Raw genomic sequence first — 24,592 nt, 5'->3', positions numbered from 1 at the left:
CTGTGAACTACTACACAGATGCTTTTATTTTGTTTTTCAGTTTCAATAAAGCACATTATTTGTGATTAGAGTGCTTGCATAATTATGCAGGGGAAAAAGTTGCCATGCTTTCCATAATTCCTAAGTAATTTAACTCAACCTACCTCATGGCCAGGACTATATCAGCTACAGCCAGCTGTCCTGGTATTGAGATCACACTGAGGAGCTGCTTTAACATGACAAGGTTTTGCTTTAGCAGTGTTTGAAACAGAGCTGTATTTTAATTGCATCATAAATGCACATATGACTTAGGATATCAACCAGATTATTATTCACAGTTAGAAATATTTCTGAAATAAGAGAACCTTTAAGTAGATTAATTCATGCCTTACCTTGTGAAAGGCACTGATTTGCCAGAGCAACCTGTCCCGAGTGTAGATACAGATTAAGACATGTGAAGATACTGCTTAGAGATGGAATTGTAATGAAGCAGAAGGCAACACAAGCCTAAAGTAAATTTAAAAAAAAAATTAATAAAATTCCTATCTCAGAGTTATCACAATCTTTACTGATTTAATGCACAATTAGGAATCAAAATCTGTAAATCAGTTATGGGAAAGATTTTCATTACAAAGCAAATATTATGTGACGCCCCAAATCAGCAATTTTACACTTCTAATGAGTATTCAATAATTATAATTTTTTTTAATTGCCACTATTACTAGATAAACTCAAAACCAACTCTCTGTGACTGTAGCTCAAAGAGTTCTGTCTCCTCAGGTAGCCACCTTGCAGCTCAAGACCAAAAGCTAACTAGAAAAGCAGATTAGTGTCCTCAGAGAAAAGCCATCTGCCCAAGTGGTCAGAGCAGGTGCCCTGTGTGTCCTGGGGGAAGCAGCTGCAGCCCCCTGGGCACAGCCCAAAGCCCTGGATGCAGCAAGGAGCCCCCAGGCACAGAGAGGCTGCCCAGGTGCCATCAGCTGGAGTCCACTGCACACACAAAGAGCTTCCCACATGCAGGTGGACACATTTTGGTTGCTACTTTTCAGGTTAGGAGAATGGAGCACAAGCAACCTGGATAGCCTGTGATGGTCTGTGCACTGTTCAAAGCACATTTGACCATTTCTATGTAGACTCAGAGGCACTAAAGCTGAAAGGAGCACCTTATTTGAAATTCAAATCTTGATTTCAGCATATCAGCACTGATATTATGAGACAGAAGTTTGAATATATTTTATACTCCATCTCCCATTCTCTCTGTGACTGAGTTACATAGAAATTTGGTATTTTACTTCAAATATAGTTTGAAAAGCTGAGCTTTCCAGAATTCACACAAACACCTCTCTGGTGAACCTTCCTTTGGAGAGGGAGTCAACCTTGCTGCTCTTTTTCAACACAAAGCTGCTATTAGATGGTTTGGGTCTTTTTTTCTTAAACAGCTACATTTGGCTTTAGAGAGGAAAAACTGGTCATAGCAAGAGAAAATGGGACCACAAACAATGTCAAAAATACTAACATACTGGTTTTGCAAAAATTATAAACTTAGGTGGCAGCAGACAGTATTATCTGCAAAGAAAACAGGTTCAGAGTTCATTAGTCAGACCTACCCTGACAAATGCAGCAGTCTTTCTGGAATGATTTCCTTTCATCACCCTTCTAGTTTCCATTGCTAGCTGGTTCACAGACTACACACATAAAACAACAGCAAACCATTAAGAAAAATGCACAGTCTCAGTGGCAAACAACAACCTGTATTTTTACTGCATGCATTTAGAGAACAGCCAGTGCCTAAAGGAATCCCGATACAGTGTGTCCCCACTGCACTATTTACTTTTTACTGGGAGAATTTTACTGACTGTTCCTTGATTTGTGAAAGTAGACTTGTTTTATTCAAGCCTTTAGCTTATCCTTTCCTTCCCAGCTATAGTGCTGTCACCTCCTTGCTAGTATAACAATCACGATTTCTAGCTAACACAGATTAAAAAACCATAAACCAAAATAACAAAAGGATTTAAGAGGAGCTAGAATGTTGCAAAGGAATCAGATGCTTACCTGTGACTCAACACAGAAAAGAGATTAACCTTCCCAATCACAGCAGGACTCTGCCTGGATCTGCAGCCAGACACAGTCTAATCTTTCCTAGATGCAGGATTATAGAAGAGGCAACCCAAATTCTGAATGCACAAAAGTGCCATTTATTTTATTATACATGAAATCTCTTCAAGATAGCCTATTTTATTTGTTGCAAAGATACCATGCATGCCTGCCAAGCAAGAACTTCAGAGTGTTTAGGGGGATAAAAGCAGAGATGAGATCAAAGTTCACTTTATAAACACCTGATTAAAATACTTCAGACTTATTTTGCCATAGACCAATAATCTGAGCAGGGGATGGGAGAACTGCAAATATATCCCCATTTTTAAAGGAAATGTAGATAAACTGTGGCTTACATGAATCAGCTGGACTAGAACAGGCTCCAGATTGCAAAACATTGACCTGGCTTCAACATAGAAACTCAGCTGTTGTTCAAAGTCACGGCCAAATGAAACCTAGGAAAGAAAAAAGGCCCCCAGACTTTACCCTTGTAGGCTGAAATAAATGTAAAACTGCATGCAGATAAACCATAGATATTCAAAAGTCAAAATCCCCATATATTGCTAAGGAGAAAACCCAGAAGTAACAACAAATAGCAATCAGAGAATCTCTGTTCTTTTAACTGTCTGCAATACTTGAGCTTCAGAGAAACATGAAAGTTTTAGTGGTTTGGTTTTTTTGGGTTTTTTTTGTCTATACTGTACATGATAGTCTGTTTCACAGATCAAGTATTTTTCAAGAAAACAAAATTTAAGTCCTAGGTTTGTGAAGTGTTTTCAAAACTGGCAGAACTCTTGATTCTTTTTGGGAGACACAAAGGTTTGGTTTTGATTAAACTTAGAAAGCAAGACAAAAAATCCCAGAAAAACAGAAACAGATCTGTCAATCTGCATTCCAATTCCTCTAATTTCTAGCTGATAAAGGGCCTCCAACAGAAAATAGCACTTTTCCTAATTAGATAAACCAGTAAGAAAAGCAGGTTTTCCTTGAGTTTGGTTAATCAATACTTATATAGTATGGCAGAAGTTTGTAACCTTGTATTGTGGCAGGAAAGAAGTCAAAAAACAACCTTTGTGTGAGAACAAACCTCTTCCAACCCTGTAGATTTAAAAAAACCCCAAGTGCTGTCAGCTGGAGTGTCTCAGCTGTCAATTAAAAGCAGAGCATAAGGAACAGTCTCCAGGCAGTCTACATTTATGTATTCTATTGTCATTTTTTTCCTAATAGAAGGTTGCATTATTTATTATTTTCTCAGTTTCTCAACATTATGCAAAAGAATTTTTTTACAAAATTAGAATAAAATTTACATTTAATCCATACAGTGAAAGATCAAAGAAACTGCACCAGAAAACAAAGGATTACTTCTCACATTACAGACAACTCTTTGCTTTTCCTCTATTTGTACAACTACTAATTCTTGAGTCCTGGTCTCAAGAAAACTTAACAAAAAATAGAAATTTTTCCACCAAAAAGACTGACTGTAAGGATGATTATAACAATTGCTTTTCCCTCCACATCTTAATGTATGCTAACATATAAATTCATAAACAGTCATTTTGCTGCTATGGGAATTTTTTCCCCCTAAACCAGGGGGAAGATACATCAAATTTAATTCAGTACAAGAAATCCTCCTAAAGGAAATTATACTATATTATACTGTAAAGCTTAAAAAAGCAAAACTATATTAGAACATTAATTAGCAAATTATTATAGCTGAAGAAAAAGCAACTATCTAATCCACAGAGTAAATCCACAGAATGCAATAAAGAACAAAGAGGACAAGTAGACACAGAGCCTGTCAGATCTGTGTGAAAGGAAAACCAGGCACTGAGAATAAGTGGTTAGAGAATACAAAAAGCTTGAGACACCCTAAAACACCCTGACATCTCAAAACTAACAGAGATCAACAAAAGATTTATTGGAATAAGAGTGAGGGATGGGTTAAAGACTAATTTCAAGACAAAACATCTGGGATTCTCCTGGGGCTACTAATTTAATGATACAAATTAACTTATTTCTAAATTAGGATAAAAAGAAAGAGGATAACAAAAAAGTTACTTATTTTGGATTTTTGAAAGCTGGTATTGGTTCCATTTAGAACTAAGTAGTGGAACTTCCTTCACATAAACCAGTGAGTTCTCTGATGCTTCAGCTGCTGTTTAACTTTTAAATATGTGCTCTGTTTTACAGGAGATTTACAAAGGTGGCAGAAAATACCATTAAATAAACACTATGTGTACTTTAAACTTTCATCTTGCACCACAGCAGCTCCAGCACTGTGTGACATTTCTCTGAACACAGACACTTCACTGAAATGCACTGCCTGGGGTTTCCAGTGGTCTTAAGCAAGTCAGAGACTGGGCTCTGATTCAGCACAGGCACCTGTTCCTCATGGGAATGTCACAAAAATCCCAGCTCTAAGGTGCACCCAACAGATGCACAATTGCCACTCACCATTTTTATGAATCCATTTATCAGAGCTGCTAACATTCTTTTCTCATCCTCAAGAGTTAATGCACTAGGAAAAAAAATATTTGGTACATTTTAGAATATTGTTTATCCTATTTATCTATAAAGGTTCAAATTATACATATTAATTTATATTTTTCCTGTGTAAAATGAATTTTAATGTGAATATCACCAAGTCAGCCATGAACCACACTAAATTCCAGATTTAACAAACAGTAAAAATTGCTGAGTGGATTTAGATTCTCTAAAAACTGAGACTTTGGCATGAGGAGAAGGAAGCTACACTAATTCTTTTTTATTGTAGCAAACAAACGGCTTCAATTCTGTGCTGAAACATGAGAAATTGAGTAAAAACTAAGTCTAAAAACCTAAAGAAATTAGTAAGTCTATTCTTAGAAGAAAGTTATCCAATTAAAGCAGTAAAGCTTTTGAAATACCCTTTAAATATTATACATTGTATAACATCAGTTTATTGTTTAGTTTGGGGTTTGTTTTGTTTAAGGTTATTTGTTTTAAATAACCTTGCCTCAGAATTTAAAAAACAATTAACTTCACCTTGCTACAGTGCTGGTTTTCCTTATGTTTTAGTAAGAACTGAACCAAACTGATATGTAAAAAGAAGTCTCTTTTCAAAACTATCACAGATACCCATTCTACACCAAGAGTCCAAAATCTGATTTGAAACAAATTTACATCACATAAAAATCCAGTCAGTCAAACCTGTTTCCCTGAAAATGGATGATCAAAACATTAAATTACAATTAACTAACACAGTTTAAACCCTTTGCTATTATATGCTTGGCTCCAGCTTTGACCTTTAGTATATCAGTTTCCAATTTCCAAGTCAGACACCAGATGGGAAGGGAACAATAGTTTTACTATACAAATTCAGTAAGGGAGGAAAGAAAATCTCAGCATGATTAGCTCATTAGTGCATTGCCAATCAAAAGAGTCAACTGCTGGGCTCTGAAAGGCTCAGGAGCCTGTGATGAGATCTCCAGGTCAGCACTAAGTTTCCAGTTCAGTTGTGAATCAGACCCCTACCAGTGTAAAGGCTGTTATCCCCCAACAGCTGTTCCAGGGGTCAGGGAGCCCCACACAATGGGCTGGGAGTTTCCTCAGCCAGCATGCAAAAACAGATGCAGGAGTTACTTGAAAATAACTGGAATTTAGGATGATTTACCAAGAGATTGTAACCATCTTAGCTAAAGGAACTTTAAGGGATTTTAAAGGTCCCTATAATTAGCAAATTGTTTTGGCAAAGCCTCAGAGGAAGCACCAAATATGGATTGTTATAAACTGCTTTATATTTTTTTTAATAAGCTGGTTTAGCTACAATATATTGTTCTATTTAAAGGCTGAAGTGGCTTTTAGTGCAACATACAGCCAAATAAGGTACTCTAACCCAAAGTAAAGCACTCTAGCTGGTATAAATTTGAATTACATGCTAAATCTGACCTCTTTATGGACAATAAATCTTGCATTCATGGCCTATCAAGGATGAGAAAGTTTTAAGTTCCTTTGCAGCATCTGCCATACTAAGAGGCTCTGGGCTCAGAGTGGCAAAAGAGACTGTGCCCTTACAATTCAACCCAAACCAGAAGGAATAAAAGGTTTGTCCTCTTGAGAGCTAGAATTTGCAGCACTGTGATCCTGGCTCTATTTTCAATCAGACACAGATTTTATTGTGATTTTTGCAAGTTACCTACGAATCACAGTGCTTTCCACACTGCATAACTGCTATTGAAGCAGTGAGTGCAACAGGGCACAGGGGATCCCAAACAACCTCAGCTCTCAAAGTCAAGGGCAAAAATAGAAGACAGAGAATTAAGGGAAAGATATAGATGGTTCAACAGCTTCTCAGTTCTAGCTTCCCCTATTGAAGTTCCTAGAAATCTTCCAGATATCCTTGTAAAGATTTCACACCCCTTTGTAAGGGCTGAAAACAGTGACCCACAAAAAGGTAAAATTGAGTATGGTAATCTGTGCTTTAGTACCTACACACTCACTTGAATCTCAGAAATAGCTCATTATTCTCTACAACTCAAAGATTACATTGGTTTCACTTTCTAAGTGTTGTGAAGATTGGATTACAAAGTGTCTCTGCTTCACTGGAAAACTACAAAACCGCTGCTACTTGCCTTTTAAAATTCTGCTTCACTACTCAAAATACAGCAGTAATTAAAGAGCAAATGGTACGTGCTGCCACTTCACTGCACAGCTCTTCCCTCAGCACTAATTGGATTCATGTCTTAATCCACCTTGAAACAAACAGCCTCAGAAACATGAACCCACATCAGGCAGCCCAAGTTTGCATAAGGGAGAGCTCTTAGTAGAAGTTCATCTTACTTCACAGAATCGTGCATCGTCTTACAGATATGCAGGAGAGCGTTGAGTATAACAGGATCCTTTGTTGACTCCTGCTGATGCCTACAAAGTGGATTTAGAAAAAGTGGTGAAAAACCTTGCTCTGTCAAAATGGAAAACAGTGACTAGAATAACCATTTAATGCAGAATTTCAATCAATTTCATCATAATTTCAAGCACTGTATGGCACTGCACAAGTTTTAAATTCATTTGTGAACCAACGAACACCAATGATCACATGGTTAATATGTGCACAATTCCAATAAAAACACCAATGATCACATGGTTAATATGTGCACAATTCCAATAAAAACACCAATGATCACATGGTTAATATGTGCACAATTCCAATAAATGCCAGCCAAGATATATTATCTTAATATACACAATATACACAGCTCATTGCCAAGCCACAGACTCCTTAAGGTGGACATGTGATGCACTGAGGCACATAAGAACATCAAAACAAAACAATCCTGGATTCACCAGGATATAATTTCTCAGCTACTCAGGGACAAACAGGAAGGATCAGTGTCAGGTTTAGGTACAGAGGCACATGTGCAGTGCAGCTCCACTAAGATGATTAAGGGGTCACAGCATCACTCATATGAGCAAAGCCAAGAGAGCAGGTCCTGTGTGCCCTAGGGGACAGAAGGCTTGGGGGGTTCAGCAGTTAATATAAATACCTCAAGGGAAGGTGAAAATGAGAAAAATGTTTCAAGAAACCTGTTAATTACTTGAAAAGAAAAGGACTGCTTGACTTTCAGAACAGTTGAATATATTTTTGTTTCCTAAATTCATTTTCAACTGTAGCAATACTCCATTCTGTGCTGTCACAGCAACTGGAATGTGAAATATATTTCATAAACCAACAAAGGCAACACAAAAAAAGAAATAAAAAGCTCAGAGTAAATTATTATGTTAACCCACAGCAAGTCAGCATCAATGTAATTACTTCAACTCAGCTTTCTTTGTGAACAAACAGTCCACCAATAGATCAACAAAACTGACACATTTCCTTTTTTCTTTCCCATAGCCTGGAACACCTTCACAAAGTAAACGGCCAATAAAATGGCTCCTCTTCCTCAGCTATCTTTCAGTGAGTTTCTCAGAGCCTCCAGAGTGCATTTCACTTCAACAGTCTCCACTTACTTAATGAAAGACTCCATAATGCACTTGCAAACCTCCACTCTCACACTTTCCTTCTGGAACATATCCAGAAATGGCAAGAATTTCTCCTAAAAGTACAAACACAAAAAAGGAAAATCAGGTATGTTACAAACACACTAAAACAATAGTTTGGGTGCTTATAAAACACAGCTATTTAGGTAAAAGTATTTTCATCTCTTTAGAAAACAGTAATTAATCTCAAAAAGTGATGAAAAAGTGGAACTAATAGATGGCTGAAAAATGTATCAATTTGTTGAATGCAGAGATCCAGAAGGGAACACAAAATACAGAACTGTTTGAATCAAGTGTTGCACTGCATTTTTAAAACCAATCACATGCTTCAAACAGCTTAAGATCATGACAAATTCAGACATCTATGGGGAGAAAAAAGGTAAGATGTTATAAACAATCAAAATAGTTCTAAACATCATTAACAATTTCATATCTATCCAGAACAAGTTAAGAAGGTCTAAGACTTTCAAATTTCCTTCAAAAAACAAGGGTCTAGGTTGTTTAACATACTAAAATACTCAGTTTCTGTATCATCTCAAGAATGTAGTGATTGCTAGTTTTAGTTTCTCAGAATTATCCAATCAATTTGTGAACAAGACTTGACCCCAAACCCACAGCATCAGTCTTGATTTTCAATCTTCAATGGTTTCTGTACTTCAACACACACTGCCTGCTGTCTTTGCTTCTATTTTTCTACCTCATATACACTCTGACCTCTCTGAGTTCCACTTTGTTTCAATGCCAAGTGTAAGTGCTATGAGAAGTTAAGTATGTAATGTAATTACATTAACACACACACAAATAAATGGTATTTCATCTTCCACTGATTGTCACTTATGTCACAGTAACAAACAAACTTAGAGAATTTACCAGCCTAATTTTAAAGGTATAGAAAACTGGAATTGGAATAATAAGTAGTAAGCAGCAGAAAGCTCACAACATATTTCTGCACTTGACAAAATATTTATGCTACTTTACAAAAAGTCCTTGCATTCTATGAACTTATAAACATTCTAAATATCCCAGTCAAGGTAAATTCTCTTGCAGAAAAACTGCCAAACAGTCCTTCTTAAAAATTTATTAAACAGAATATCACTTACCACTGAAAAAAGCAGAGCAAAGTCATGGATATAGGTAATAACTTTCTGAATAATTGACTGCAGCTAAAGGGGAGAAAAACAAAAGTTGAAAAAAAAGGGAAAATTATTGTAATATGAGTTAAATTAAGACTATCCACACCAGAGATTATTCTTCTTTAGTTATTCATAGGAAACTCTTTGGAAAGATGCTTCAAGCATTTATCAACATAATTTTTTCCCCAAAGCAGGACAAACTACAGCTATGCTGTTCCTACACACTTTTCCTACATACCCTTCAGAACCCACATTGAACAGAGGCTGAGCAGCCTGTCCAGGTTTTATTTGTTCTTCATTTCCTGTTAGGCAAATTTCTTCAATTTAGAGTCTCCATGTCCTCCAGCTCTCTGCACTAAAAACTCAGCCCAATAAACAAAGAAAAAAAGCCCCAAACCAATTTGTTAAATCTTCTTTTGTAGGCACTTTTTCTACCTTCCAAGTAACCACAAAAACCTTCTCAATAAATGGATATCACATTTGGCATTCAGTCTCAAGAACCAGACACAATAATTCACTGAAGCCTTAACAATGCCAGGTAGAGATAGACTATTTTATGGTTTACTTCTGTTTAAACAGCCTACCATCATTGCTAATTTCCTTCAGCAAACCACTGAGTTAACTATTGCTACTTCTAAATAAATAAATCATTCAGGTTTAGCACTTTTCAGAATTAAAAGATTGATGTGCATGGAAAAACAGGAGGAATAAATCACAGCATTACAGAATTCCAAGAGGCTTCTTTGTTATAAGAGTTATCAGTAATGTTTAAAAATTTATTCCATTTAAGAAAATGCACATCAGATTTTTACAGATTTGGCAAAATAAACTCTTTACCTGTGGGTAAGCATCTTCAAATGCTCGATCAGGAGTCATGTGTTTGATAACATCAGCCAGGACTGTATTGACCTCTCGCTTCTGTGTAGCAAAAAATAAGGTTGCAAAATGAAGTTGGCACATAAATCAAGTCACTAAACACCAGTTGAGTAGGACAATTTATTTCCATTTGCCAAAGCATCAGCTTTTTATGGAGCTCTAATTAAGCCAGGAACTTTAACCATAGGTCCACTAAATCCTTACTTAAACTGATCTATCTGCCATTAAAACAAAGAGATAAGAAATATTCAGTGCTGTGGGGTAGGAAAGCTTCAAAGCTGCATCTTTTATCCCCATTCATCTTGCATGAAAGGAAACACATTTTTTCATTCCTACACATTTACAGTCAAAGTTTTTCTGTCTTTAATACCAGACTGCTAACACAGCCACTTAGTCTGTATCAGAAAAATTCAAAGGAAACAAAGGAATTTTCACCTACCGTAAAATGTCTGCAGGTATACTCCACCCACACTTCAGCACAGTTGATATAATCCTAGAAATACACATGCCTTATGATTGCCAATATTTGCAGAGACTGTGGGAAACACACTTACAAAAATGACACTTAAAAGAATTAATTCCTGAGGTATGATTCATGCAGACCTAAAGACTCAGAACTCAAAAGTTGTATTTGTGTAATAATGTTATGTAACATTAAGTTATGCTTCAGCAGAGCTAAGAAAAGCAGGGATGAATCAAAGATATTACAGCCATCCCTTTTTTTAGCAGTTACGTGTATTTAGAAAAGTTAAACAATGTCATGCTAAGCACAAGCTTACTGATCAAGTGGCTACAACTTGGCTCTAAACACAAATCAGTAGTGAAACAAAGGACAGGGACTCACCTGTGGGTTCTTCAGCTTTGTTATAACCTTCCAGGCTTCATTTAATATTTGAAGGCGATCATTTTCAGGAGGATCAGCCAATGCCAAGTTTAATCCCAAGGACCGAAAAAGGAGATGCTGAAAGTTAATGAGAAATGTTTAATTAAAAGCAGACCATGCATGTCCATCCAAGACTGATCCAGCAGGTACAGTCTGCAGAAAGATTTTCAGATCAAACCACTTGAATAATTTTATTCAAGTGATATACAAGTTATGCAGGCAATGAAGAGCATGTAGACCTCTGTTAAAGGAAAGGAATTGTTATAAATGAGATACAAAATGTTACCTTTGGGAATCCAGACTCATCACACTCTTTGATCATGGCAATGAAGTCCATTGATCTTGCAGCAATAAACTCTGCTCTGAACGCCGACATTACTGAATTCAACAGCAAAGCACTGCAATGAACACAACACAGATCAATACAAAACTCAGCATTTGGTAGTCTCTGCATTTACATTAATCTGAACTTCTCAGACTAACAACTGTCCAGCATTTATCACAAATTTTTATAAAAGAAGGACAATAAGGAAAAAAAGACACTCACACAAATTGAGCTTGCTTTGATGAGAATTAATAATGCAAAACCAAAACAAGAAAACATTAAGCCACCAGATAAGGAAAAGGTCTGTAAAACACTCCTTCCACACAGATGTTTCTGCAGCCATCATTTTAGCAGGAATTTACTAGAAATATCAAGCTAACCAGGAGTAGCTCACATTTAGAAATTTTAGTTCAGAAGAATACTTAGGAAAGGCAAATTGCTACTGAAATTTTTTCTTAATCAATTACATTATATATGCATTGTAAAAGCTACAGTTCAAGCAGCTGCATTACTAGGATTAAAATAAATCCAAAACCAGGGTCATGTGATAACTGGCCATGACTTATTTAGACATTTCTGATGAACAATTCAAACAAGTATTTGTATTACTATCAAGCCAAAGCCACAATGGAAGAGTGAACTCCCTGCATCACTGTAACATCCAGGTTACTCAACCATCAGTTAGCTCAAGAAGCTGCCTCATAAAACACTGTGCCCTTCACTAGTCTGAAACAGTTTGAGTACAGGGCAGTTCACCTTAAGGAAATTCTATAGAGTGCTTAAAATAACCCAGCAGCTTCTGTGTTTCTGCCTGGGCTTTAGTGGTCCCATCACAATCTGACTGGAATTTGCATTTTATTATTAGACAAGCGTTTCCAGTTCACTAGATCTGTGTTTGCAATACAGAGAGCAGGCTGTCACTTCTCACTAAGATGACTGCAAAGGAGCTCATGGAGCTTGCTTGAGATTATTTAAAGATCTATATCCTGGTGCCTCTTGCTTTGTAGTATCTTGAGAATCATGAGAAGACATAAAAACACAGAACTCTACTTTGAAAGAAGACTACTGTTTTAAACTGGATTACTCAACTTCCCAGCAAAAAAGACATGTCCCAAAAACATTTCTTTCAAAAAACCCTCGTTATACTCAACATTTTATCCTTCCTTCAAAGAGCAAACAGGAACAAGGAGAAGGAACCTAGCCCATCTTTACAATGAAAAGTGCTGGAAGTTGATTTGAAAGCAAGTTCCACAAAACAAATCAACATCTATACAAAACAATTTGTACATCAGGGGATGTGAATTATTTTTATCTGTTCTATACACTCTGATACAATACCATTTTCACAGCATATTTTTTAAATCATGCTTTCCCCACACACCTTAGCTCAGTCACAGAACACTGGCATTCCTCAGCTAAGTGATTAACACAGTTCCTCAGCTGCTCAGGAATTGGACTGTGCAAAGCACATCAGAGGAAAAAATAGACAGCTGAAAACTTTCACAGAACTCAGGCAAGCTCAGGCCAATAAAATGAACAGAGAGGAGCCCATCAACAACCAGACTGCATTCACAAAACCCAGTAAGTACATCCAGCTTTCAGGCCAGACCATCTTCCTGAACATGACTACCCTGCACAAAGACTTCTAGGAAACATTTGAGATACTAATTTCAATGTTGAAAAAAGCAAATCTCTAAGTATTACCACCTTACAAAGGTTGCCAGCAGCTTTAGAACTTCCCTTGCTGAATACAAGTATGGCCTGACAGTAACCAGTGGAGGACAGGGAAAGGAAGGGGAGGAAAACCCAGAAGCAAAACCAGGAATCTGAGACATGGCTGATGGTGAACACATTGCATGTCCTGGAGTTTGGTTTAGGAGCCAGAAAGCAGCAAGCAAGTTAACTAATTAACTTCAGCTTGACAAGTAATCTACCATATTTTAGAATTCATCTCTGGAAAACAGATGTTCATAATCATGATTTAGTAAGCTACTGGGAGAATGAAAGCCTCACTATGCATCCAAAGTGTTGCCAAAAGAGAAGAGAGAGAACATTTTTCCAGGGACTCAGGGGTCCTCATTACAGAATCCTGTCTTCTACACTCTGCAACACTTACTTGTTCCCCAACTTTTTGCATCTCTCCATCATCTCAGTAAGTAGAACCTGGAAAAGTTATTTCATAAAATTAGTGAACAGAGACTTTGCAAATATATTCAGCTTTAATTACTGTACTGAAATCTATTAAAAGCTGTTTTAATTACCTCTCCAATACATTCCATTTGTCCTGTTTTAACCTATATTTACAGCACAAGAAAACAATGGTGTAGCTAAACATAAAACACACCTGGAATAGGTATAGTGGCATTTCAATCAAAACCACCATTTTATGGAAGTCAAATCTGCAATCCTTCATCCATGCTATACTCCAGGTAATCACTATTTGCCAGCCAGGTAATTTATCTCTGGCAGGAGAGGTGAAAACTCTGCCAGACTGACAGAGACTAAAACAGCCTGTTAACCATGTTAAGCTACAGTTTAGTCAAATCATTTGTATATCTGTATGACAGAAGAAATGGATGAATTCAGGAAACAAAGATTCAACTAGCTAAAGGACAGCAAGAAACAAAGAGAAATACAGCCTATGAAGCTGTCACACTTGAGCTTTGTGGAAGAATTCTTCCTGCATCACACAGTCCTATGTAGGCTCTTTTCACTCACTTTCACACTCATGTAAAAACTGACTGAGGACTGTTTTTTCTAGTAGGCAAAATTAACTGCTCATCACAACACTTCCTTTAATATTGAGCATTACCACATTCACTTACATCTGGAGCATGGTATGCAATACACTGTAAAATCCAGTCTATAGCAGGAGAATATAGGGTCAAATACAAAGGGATCTCCACACACTGCACCACCAGCTGGTTCTGAACTGTATCCCCATGTATCTGTTGAAATAAAAGACAAAAATATGTTGCTGTGAAAAGGTATTTAATGGGAGATATGATAAACTGGTCAAAGTTTGTACATGAATGGAAACAACAGCAGAGCAGATGGTCTCACAAAGGTACAGATATTCTGAAGTATTCCTTGTAAGCTGGGGAAAAATATCAAGCTCCTAACATATTATTCAAGTCTGGAAACTTGCTGAATAGAGCAGATTTAACTTATCAGAATGTATGCAAAAATTCTCATACTATATCTAGATACAGGAACACCTTTAAATCTAGATTTGGGAACTTCTAAGTTTTTTTTAAGTATGTGGAATTTTGATTAAAGAGTATTTATCTGATTTTGCAAACAAAACACTAATGTGCTTACTTGCTTAAATGTTAGGAGAAAGTCAAAAAAATTTTTGTTCAGGCTTTCTTTGAGTTGTGGTGCCACTTCCATCCCAACCTGTATTAAAAAAAAAAAAAAAAAGATTTCATTGGATCTATTAATTCTCCTTCAGAGTGAGATCAAAATGCATTTGCTGAAGGAATACACCCAAGTCCCACACATCAAATCAACAAACAGCATTGAATCACATGCTTTTAACTGATTATTTCCTGGCTTACTATTACAGTCATGTCCACTAACAACCACACTGAGGCAGTTACAGCTGGTTTTAAACACGACCCTAACATCAGTTCTAAGTGGCTGTAAGCACTGAGGAAATCAGCATCTACTCCAGTGCACTGCAACAGCCTCCAGCAGCACATAAAATTATTCTTACTTATTACAAACACTTAAAGAGAGATTCCCCATTCATAAAACAGAAGAGAAATCATTTTTTGTTTGTTTGTTAAAAGGAAGAGACAGGCTGCTGACTACTTGAGATAAAAGCAGTAGCTGCTTAAAGCAATGGCAGTACTGCCTGCAGTAAATCTTTGACACAGATCAGAGGAGTGAATGACAGCCTACCCTGCAAAGGTATGCTCTGGCATAGACTGCAACCAGTGGGTCTCCAATTCCTCTAATCATAGATGTTAACCGTGGCAGACATTCCGAAATGCCCCTGTTTTTATCAGAAATGAAAATGAGCTTCAGCAGTCAATAACACAATTATATCACCTACAGATAACTTCACTAAATGCCTTGTAGATTAACAACTGAGCATGAGTTACAGAAATACCTATCAAAGAAAAAGCACAAAAATCTATTTAATAAGTTAAATTTTCTGTGTAATACATATCCTATATTCAAATTGCAGTATTTGTTATTCAGAGCAAGACAAATAAAACTGAAGAATTCCTCTAGCTTGGCAAACAGCAGAGCTATGGAAAAGCTGTAAGTCAATGTAAGGAAAGCAGATGCTTAAAGCAGAACTGGCAGAACTCTTTCCATGTCTCATTTTCTCACAGGTCCTTTTTGACAGAGCTGTACTAGTGCCTGGATATGAGGCCCACTAATTCCAGTAAAAGAACTGCTTTTAGGGATAATAAAGTTGTCACTATAGCAGCAATTTGGCTTCCCACACTCATTTCAAAATATAACTGAAGAAGGACAATTACAAGGGAAGGAACATTTTCTGCTCAGTAGCTGGCACTGTTTGGCAACACATTAAACTTACACCAAAGTTTTCAACAAATAGTGGTTCATTGCTCCTAAATGTAGTAGTATTCTCCTACTGTCTCTCCCAGTAGGACATCAATATTTTCCTTTCAGTTTTCTATCCTTTTTCCCACTCCTCATGTCAACAATTTTCCTTCCCCTCCACCACCAGAAGCCAGTGGTTTTCAATTTGCATTGGGATTTGTAACACCTGATATCACATTTGTACATACACTTGAAAACTGAGACCACTATTGTATTTCAAAACATATCACAGTTCACCTTTAATTTTTTCACGGTATTCTCATTAAAATTCTCTCTGTACTGCTTCTTCTCAGTTCTAAGACCCTACCTACCATTAATCACAGACCTCTCATGATTAATTAATTTAATTAGTTTCTAAGTTTGCCCATTCATTTCCTTCCCATACTTAACACTATCCTTACGTTTTGGATAGGAACTTATTGCACTTCAGTATTGCTGCTTCCACGTAACTAAATTGAAGCCAAGTTAAGGAACAAAACTAAGATCCACACCATTGAAAAACCTGAAGCAAATATACAACAAATGGGGATTGACCAAACTATTTTAAGGCTTTCTGTAATTAATGTCACTACACTTTGCTGATTTTTACAATTTATCCACAAGATTTTGTTTCAAATTTTTTCATATATCATCTCTACTTTGTCACTGCCAAACTGCTCAGAGCCAATAATTAAGCATTTATTTTACTATGAAACATGACTCAAAAGTACATTCAAAACATACAGCCTGAAACAAACAAAACAAAGCCCTTATAAACATCAGATCCTGTGGGTTTTATTGAAAAAAAACATGTTCACTTTTGGAAAAATCTACAAAAAACCTGCAGACACACTCTGAAGGTCTCATTTGACAAGGATACAATCTGGGAATGAGTTCTCTGATTGAAGCAATCTTGAAAAACCAGTTTAAGCAAGTTTCTTTAGCAGTATCGTTAACACTCTCTGGAGAAAAGTTATCTGGGAAAAAAAAAACAACGCAGAAATAGTTACTGGAAACAAATTACTTTTCAGATTAGGTTTAAAACTGTATTCTCTTTCCATTCATCAAGAAATTAAGTGCACAATAATAAACTAGGCATTATATTTGCTTCTCAGCTCTCTTGAGCAGCAGTCAGATCTGAGTACATAAAAGAAAAGGTAACAATCTTGTAGCAAAACACCTGAATTCAAGCACTTGGAGTTCATCTCAGAGCTGCTACTGAGAAATCCAACCTCTGCCTCTGCTCTTCCAAAATCAGAAATTATAAAAAGAGAAAATACAGAGAATCTGTAACAAACACAGGTATAGAAATCTGTAATGACTAGAGAACATGCAAAAGATATTTAAGCGCTCAAATTGTTTATTTTAAAAGGCTAATATAAATTTTAAATAATACTGTTGCAAGAAGTAGGAAATACTGAACAGCTAATGGACAGAAACCTTGTTTCTGTACACTGAACACTGAACACATCCTCTTACAAACTCCTTGTGAAACAGTTTAAAACACCGGTGCTCCAGAAAGTGAGAAGCTCCACAAAAAAGTTTCCAACTTCCAACAGGAGAGAAGGCACAAGAACTTCCTGCACTCAGTATCTTTCTCATCTAGGATTTCAGGAGTTCTCACTGAACTTGATTTCACTTGGTTCCCAAGGGACAAACTCAGAGATTGACCTAAAATCCCCAAAAGTTCACATGCACAGTCAGCACAGCGCAGATTTTCCTTTTCTCTTCCACTTTTAGAGCTGCTTGGGAAGTTCCCACCAGCAATGCCTCTGGCAGCTGTGCAGCTGCAGCAGGAGCTCAGCTCTCCAGAACTGAGTAACTGCCCAGACTGTGATGTGCCATGGGAGCTGCCTGCCTTCATTAATGTTTGTAAGGGCACTTTGTCAGATCTGCATCAAACACGTTTATCTGAAGTATTTTCTCTAGGTCTCAATTCAAGTGTCAGTATTTGTTGGTTTCAAGTTTACTGCTCAAATCCTATGGATTTAACTGCAAACTAATGGTACTGCCAAATACAGAATGTTTCACCTTGCAAGGATGTGCACTTAATGCACTCCAAGTTGCAAGGAAATGCCTGTGTTTCCCATGGAATGTTTTAATGTCTTGCTAAAGAGGTTCTTTCATATGCAATGTCAAATTAGATTTTTACATTGTGTTGGAACTTCAACTGAAAGAAGAAAAAGGGTCCAAGTTAGAAAGATTATGCTAGGAGCAGCCTGCTGCTACTTCCAAAATTCTTCTTTCATTACAGCAAAACTATCAAGCTTCCAGTGTAACAACAAAAACATGTATTTACCAAAAACTGAGACTCTCAGCTTTGTTACATTTCTACCACTAACTTCAAGTTACTAAACTGTAGTACTTTCAGAAGAAAGCAGATGCTAAGACAAGAAAGGGAAAAATTGTTTTCCTTCATCTAATTTGGTCATTCCTGCTTAACTGTCCCTCCCCCTAATAAACTCTGTATTAGAGAACTTGCACAACTCTCATTTCAAGTCTCAGGAAGACCCAGTTTCCATTTACTAACAGCAGAGCCACATATAATAAAGCACACTTTATTGTATCTTAGGTTTATCCTTCCCAATTAAATCCTGCATGAACATTGTGAATAGTGGAAGCTGAAAGCAATGGATTTTACTCTGTTAAAAACTCAAAGCTACTAGATTCACACCAGAACCTTTTCTGTAGGAGACAGAGAAGCAATGGTCCTGTTTAACCTTCCTCAAGGATGGACATGATTTTTTTCTGAAGCACAGTAGAAACAAGCACAAAGTTACCTGGCAGAGAGACTCTGTTATCCACACACATTGACAGAATTCTTTCATACACCAGTTTCCCTGGTTAAAAAAAAAAAAAAAGAAAAAAAATCAAAACAAATTAACAAACTATAAAACACAAAATGTTGTTACAAAGGTTCCCTTTCCAACATACAATGAAATCAGATGAAGAAAACTTCCTAGAACACTGACATTTTGCTGCCCTCTAGTGAAATGTTCAGTGTGATTTAGCACTTCTCTCACTACAAAAACATTCTGTGGCTCCCTTCAGTGCAGAGGTAACACACAGGTCAGATTTCTCCCAGGCCAGGAAGGACAGCTGCTGTCCTGACTCTGCTGAGTTTGGACATTATGTTATCTCCAGCAGCTTTCAGCAAGTAGGAAGGAGCACAAGGAGGAAGCACGACCTTGAAAAACAATTGGTTCTCTGTCGTAGCATATCCTGCTGGCACCAAAATACCCTTCAACTTTAAATACCATTGTAAATCTTTTCCATAACATGGCAGAAAAATAAAAGAGCCACATGAAGTGGATGATGATTTCACATACAAGTTTAAAAAAATATATTAAACAAAACAATAACCACATTCTGATCATTTCATAGTCCCTATTCAGCCAAAGAAAACTTTGTGACTTCTATTCTTCAAACACAAAAATAATGAAATATTGAGTCAAAAGGCTGCCAAAATCCAAAACATTTTTTATAATGACAGTGTGTTTCAAATTTTAAAATGCAGAGATCATGATTTTTCCTAACATTTTGTTCTAGATATTCACTAACACATAAAGCACAGAACCACAAAAAGAAATATTTTTATCTTAGGGACTTTGCTCTTAGGAGATTTTTTACAATTATATACTGTGTTTGCCACTGGTGTACAAACATTTATGTTGGAAATATTCCATGTTAAAACTAAAAGTCATTTTAGCCCTTTTTGGATGCTTTCTAACATTACAAAAAAAATAATCTTATTAACAACTGTGTAGTAAGTCTGGCACAGTAGATACTTACCAAAAGTATCAAGAATATCTGTAATTAAAACAAATTTACTTGGATAAAACTGGATTACTGTTGTGTCTGAAAGAAGCTTAGAACACTAGAAAGAGAAAAGAAAAAAAAAAAAAAAGAAACATTTTTAGAGGCCAACGAAAGTTTGTATTTTACTCCAGAAAAACTGGAATGGATGAATACCCACAGATGGAAAAGGTCAATATGAACTATAAAGCCAAAAGCACAACGACATCAAACATTTTCAGGTTCTTCATTTCCAGAGCCACAGACCTGTTTTCCTTTATACAGAGAAATCTACAATGCAGTTTCAGCTGACCATGAAGATCTGGGCATTTGTTCAGACATGACAAATTCTCTCCCATACAAAGCATTAAAAGGGACTTCTTCTCTAAAATCAGGATTTTAAAGATGCTCTCCAGTTTTTCACCATCTCTCTAAGCATCCATATCAAACACAAAAGATAATACAGATTAAACTAAGAAACTATTTTAGAAGTGTACTTAATGAGCTTTCCATAGCATTTCTGCAGCTCACATAACTAGTTCAAACATTCTGGAAACAGCCTGAGTCACAGCCAGCTCCAGGGAGGACTCTGTAATCAATTGGGACACAACCTGATCATGGCATTTGGACTACAATGATGGCTGGTACAAAGTCACATTTGAAAATGTATCATCTCCCTAGTTCTACTCTCATTGGATGTTCAGGCCAGGAAAGAATATGTCCATTGATTGTATGAATTCAAAATACACACTGAGGTATGAAGATATTTCTAAGATATTTAATTAAGCTATGATTCATTTCCCAAGATTAAACTGGAGTCAAAAGCTTTGGTAGAAGGTTACTCATCAAAAAAAACCCCCAACTTCTACCAAAAGAAAACAGGTGAATGACTGACTGGGGAGAGAAATCCTTTTCCTTGCTTAAGCCAAATGTGGCCTTTGTCCCTGAGTCCTCTCTGGTCTCTAAGACTGATAATATTTTCTATGAGCTCCATCCCTTCTCTCTCCTTCAGTGGAATAAATAAAGTTTAAACTTTTGTTACATTTCAAAAATCCAGCAAGCAATCCAGTAACTCACAAGACTGCTCTGTTTAAAGAGGGAAATCATAACATTTGAACATGCTTAAACCAGGGGCACATTAGTCTTTTTGTTTTATTCATCAGGGTAACTTGAAGAGTGCACCAGAAAGACAGGTGAGAGCATTCACATCCTACAATCACAGCAGAATCCTCAGTAGCTGTTTAGGAGCTACACAGAGCACAAACACTTAATTACCACTTTTCTTAGAGCTCACACACATAATCAACTTACCTCAGCTTACTCTAAGGAGCTTAGCATACTCCATCTTGACAAGTAAAGTATCTTGCAAAAAGGCACTTGAGGAATCATAGAATGGCTTAGGTTGGAAAAGACCTTCAAGACTGTTGAGTACAACCTTTAATCCATCACTGCCAAGATCACCAATAAAAAATTTCCCCAAGTGTAATATATACACATCTTTTAAATACCTCCAAGGATGGTGATGCCACCACTGCCCTGGGCAAACTGGTTCAGTGGTTGAGAACCCTTTTGGTTGAAAAAGTTTTCCTAATCAGAAACCAAACTAACTCTTCCTACTACCTACTAACCAGCCTGTAACAATAATGACAGACTGGCTATTATGCCTGATGCCAAGAGAACTGCTCAGCTCTTTCAGAGGATACAGCACTCTGCAGGAAGAAGCACAACAAGTAAAGCTCAGTGAGGGTTCTACCCTATCCTGCTTTTTAACTATAGAATTATTTTCCTTCATGAAACTTTTAAATTCATTAATTACACAAGTACCTACTTCATTCTTAGCCAATCTCTCAATTAGTGATAAGCACTAATTTAGCAGAGATAAATACATTCAACTTTGGTACCACTTTCCTAAAAGGAAGCACTGGATCCCACGTTAGAAACTGTATTATTTCAAAATAGTTTGTGAAGCAGTTGCAAAAGAACATATGAAAGTATCAATGCACAGATTATCACTGCATTAGCACACACACATATATATATTTACACACAAAGCACTGTGAGTACATCCCTGCTGCTTTTCTTCCCATCCAAAGATTATATTCACACTTCACAATCCTATATATGGATTTTTTTAAAAAATAACAATAATAGCACTGATTTCATAGTACTACAACAGTACATTAGTCACCCTAGGTCACATATAATTGCTTGATCTCACTTCATTAATGTTTCATTTCCTTTTTTGTCTTTACCACAATTTAAGATGAAATTACTTCAAGCAGTTTTCACAAGAGTATTCAGAATGACCAAAAAAAAAAATCCTGACTTTATATAACCCCACTGGATGACTATGAGCATTACATCAGTTTTACAGTTTTAAGGATGGCATTATCTCATCTGTCCTCTGCTGCACTCTGCCTCTGGCCTTTTTTAAAGGCCAAGCCAAACAAAAGAGCATTTAACCGTCCTATTTCCCCATGCCCTCCTCAAAGCACATCACCCCAAATGACCCAAAGGAAGACTGTGGACAAGTTCTCAAACAAACAAACACAATACACACAAATTAAACAATCTGGAGCCGGTTTTGGTAGCTTGCTAAGGTCCCAAATCCCTTTATTTAATTGCCCTACTAAGTTTGGATGGGTAAAATGCTGATGTTCAGAAAGTCATTCTGGTATTACTTGTGGGGAGCAAGGGGCTGAAGGGGAAGAGGACAGGAAAGGAAATTAATGTCCTAGAAAGAGCTGATTATTGCTACATGCTATTTTTTCTAACTCTCCTTAAGCAGGTAAAATTCCTACATCTGTCATTTGGTGACTCATTGAGAATTCCATCCCACATTACCTAGTCAAAACCAGAAAGTAACAATAAAGCTGAAAATCCAACTATTGTCAGAAGCCATAAAACCCTTGAAGAAATGTTTCAGAGAAGAACAACTGAAAATAATAGAAAAACAGCAGAAATCTTTTTTTTTCCCAAGAAGGAAACTGGACACGTTATATCATCAAACTCTGTTCTGCATAGGAAAAAAACCCATAAAACTGACCTGGATGACAATTTTCAGAGCTTTTACTTTCTGATCAGAGGACCATGCATCCTTTAAAGACTGGTTCAGTTCTTCAATTCGGTTCATATAATCCTGCTGAGTCAAATTCAGCAGCTCTTTCTGCGACCCCTGGCAAGAAAACACAAACCTACTTATTAAGAGCAGGAGGGTAGGAAGGAGAGTGCTGCTATAATAGACTCACATCACCATGTTGTGGGGGAGAATCCTACAGAATTTATTATCATTTCCCTCAGGTCTTTGGAAAGGAGGTTATGAAACCTTTGGACAGTAAAATACTGCAGCCTGAGAAATAACTTCAGCAATCAGTATTTTTATTAAGCTCATAATTGTAGCTTAAATTAAACTCAGGTAGACACACAGTTTCTGCAACAGGGGCAACCAGAATTATCAGATGTTAAGACTACAGGGCTCCACAAAGTTTTACAGTAGTAAGAAGGTAAATCAACAGCAACAGATCTGATAAATCTTCAAACCACAATTTCAAGTGATACAAAAATATGATTCTGCCTGAATCCTGTAACAATAAGGATTAAAATTACTAAAGAATTCCCACAGAAAGTACATATTTATCTAAATACTGCACTTGCAGAATCAGGACTTTTTTAAAAGGTTTCACAAAAGATTTTTATTTCACAAATTCTTTTCACTCTTATAATGATGCTGTAATTTCACCAGTAAGCTTTCTCACCTCTTCCAGATCATCCAGTTCTTCTAACCTTGTCCTCACTTTTTCAGAAACTGCTGAACCAGTAGTTGTGGCTTTTCCTGCAAAGAATCACAGATCAAAGTTTATTTAACATTTAAACTTGGGACTTCTAATGAGAAACAAACCTGAAGGAGTCTGACATGGATCAGTCAGCTTCTGTGACAGAAGAAGTGGTTTGATTCATTTAGTGACTGTTCCTGAAGGCACACATCTAAACATATCTACAGGGCATTCACCTCGAACAAAGGCAAAGTAAGCAAATTTGGATATAAGTGGACTTTCCTACAAGTTTTACTGGTAAGAAAAGAATCACCAGATAGAACCATAGGATAATTAAGGACAGAAAAGCTCTAGGGAGGTCTGTGTCCAACTATCCTCCTCAAAGCAAGCCCCATCCTGAAGTTGTAACAGTTGAACAGGGTTGTCCCCAGACAATTTAACAATATCTAAGGATACAGATGTCACACTCTGCCTGAACATCCAGTTTCAGTGCTTAATCATTCTCATTGCCAAAAAGTATTTTATATTTTTGCAGATGCTTAAATGCTGCACATTTATTCATATATAAAAATCCTGATTTACTATGCTATGATTACTTAGCCCAGATTCTCTTTGCTAGAAAACATGATAAAATATTTAACATTTGGTTCTTTTTTAAACACCCAGCATACAGCTGAAATGACTTCACTTTCATGTAAAGAGAATAACTGAACAAGTTCCCAAAGGACTTGTTTGCTTTCCTTCCAGCTAGCAGAAGAGTTGATAAACATGATCCTCAAACATCATTGCTCAGTTTAAACAGAAGAAAGTTTTAAGTTACAGTGGAAGGCAGTGTACTGAAATTATCACAAATTCATTAGCCCACAGGAACAAAAGGCAAGGTGGTTGGGTGGCTTATTTTCAATAATTATTTTAAACTAACATCTAGATGTCTTGTCTACAAAAAAACAAGGATCATAATGTCAGAATGGGGGAGGCAGGAAAACACATTTTAACTGTTCTTGACCTGCCACTGCACCCTGCCTCACACAAACTCTGTTACTGGCAAAGAAAGGTCTCACCTTTCTCAGATCCCATGTACAGATTCTGTGAGGAAGCAGAAAAAGCAGACTGTTAGAAAACATGTACTCACTAGCATTCCAAGAATGCATAGAGT

The 24,592-nt window shown here is 36.7% G+C and overlaps 1 protein-coding gene across 1 annotated transcript in view; it reads right to left on the bottom strand.

Moving 5' to 3' along the window:
- VPS35L (VPS35 endosomal protein sorting factor like) overlaps window positions 1–24,592 on the bottom strand; it is a 46,129-nt gene that overhangs the window by 16,945 nt on the left and 4,592 nt on the right. The window contains exons 5-26 of the mRNA XM_033073756.1: window positions 24,498–24,522; window positions 23,419–23,495; window positions 22,710–22,838; window positions 19,661–19,745; window positions 18,649–18,708; window positions 16,749–16,845; window positions 16,291–16,338; window positions 15,215–15,308; window positions 14,630–14,707; window positions 14,134–14,256; window positions 13,425–13,471; window positions 11,270–11,381; window positions 10,945–11,061; window positions 10,540–10,593; window positions 10,062–10,142; window positions 9,192–9,254; window positions 8,062–8,147; window positions 6,892–6,972; window positions 4,528–4,591; window positions 2,430–2,528; window positions 1,587–1,664; window positions 372–486 (exon numbers count right to left, since the gene is read on the bottom strand). Of these exons, the coding sequence (XP_032929647.1) occupies window positions 372–486; window positions 1,587–1,664; window positions 2,430–2,528; window positions 4,528–4,591; window positions 6,892–6,972; window positions 8,062–8,147; window positions 9,192–9,254; window positions 10,062–10,142; window positions 10,540–10,593; window positions 10,945–11,061; window positions 11,270–11,381; window positions 13,425–13,471; window positions 14,134–14,256; window positions 14,630–14,707; window positions 15,215–15,308; window positions 16,291–16,338; window positions 16,749–16,845; window positions 18,649–18,708; window positions 19,661–19,745; window positions 22,710–22,838; window positions 23,419–23,495; window positions 24,498–24,522 (1,813 nt within the window). The remainder of the gene's footprint in view (window positions 1–371; window positions 487–1,586; window positions 1,665–2,429; window positions 2,529–4,527; window positions 4,592–6,891; window positions 6,973–8,061; window positions 8,148–9,191; window positions 9,255–10,061; window positions 10,143–10,539; window positions 10,594–10,944; window positions 11,062–11,269; window positions 11,382–13,424; window positions 13,472–14,133; window positions 14,257–14,629; window positions 14,708–15,214; window positions 15,309–16,290; window positions 16,339–16,748; window positions 16,846–18,648; window positions 18,709–19,660; window positions 19,746–22,709; window positions 22,839–23,418; window positions 23,496–24,497; window positions 24,523–24,592) is intronic.

Source organism: Catharus ustulatus, chromosome 16 (genome assembly GCF_009819885.2).
Source record: "Catharus ustulatus isolate bCatUst1 chromosome 16, bCatUst1.pri.v2, whole genome shotgun sequence".
Taxonomy (NCBI): domain Eukaryota; kingdom Metazoa; phylum Chordata; class Aves; order Passeriformes; family Turdidae; genus Catharus; species Catharus ustulatus.
Note: the sequence above shows the minus strand (reverse complement) of the source record. Positions and strands in the feature narration are given on the sequence as shown.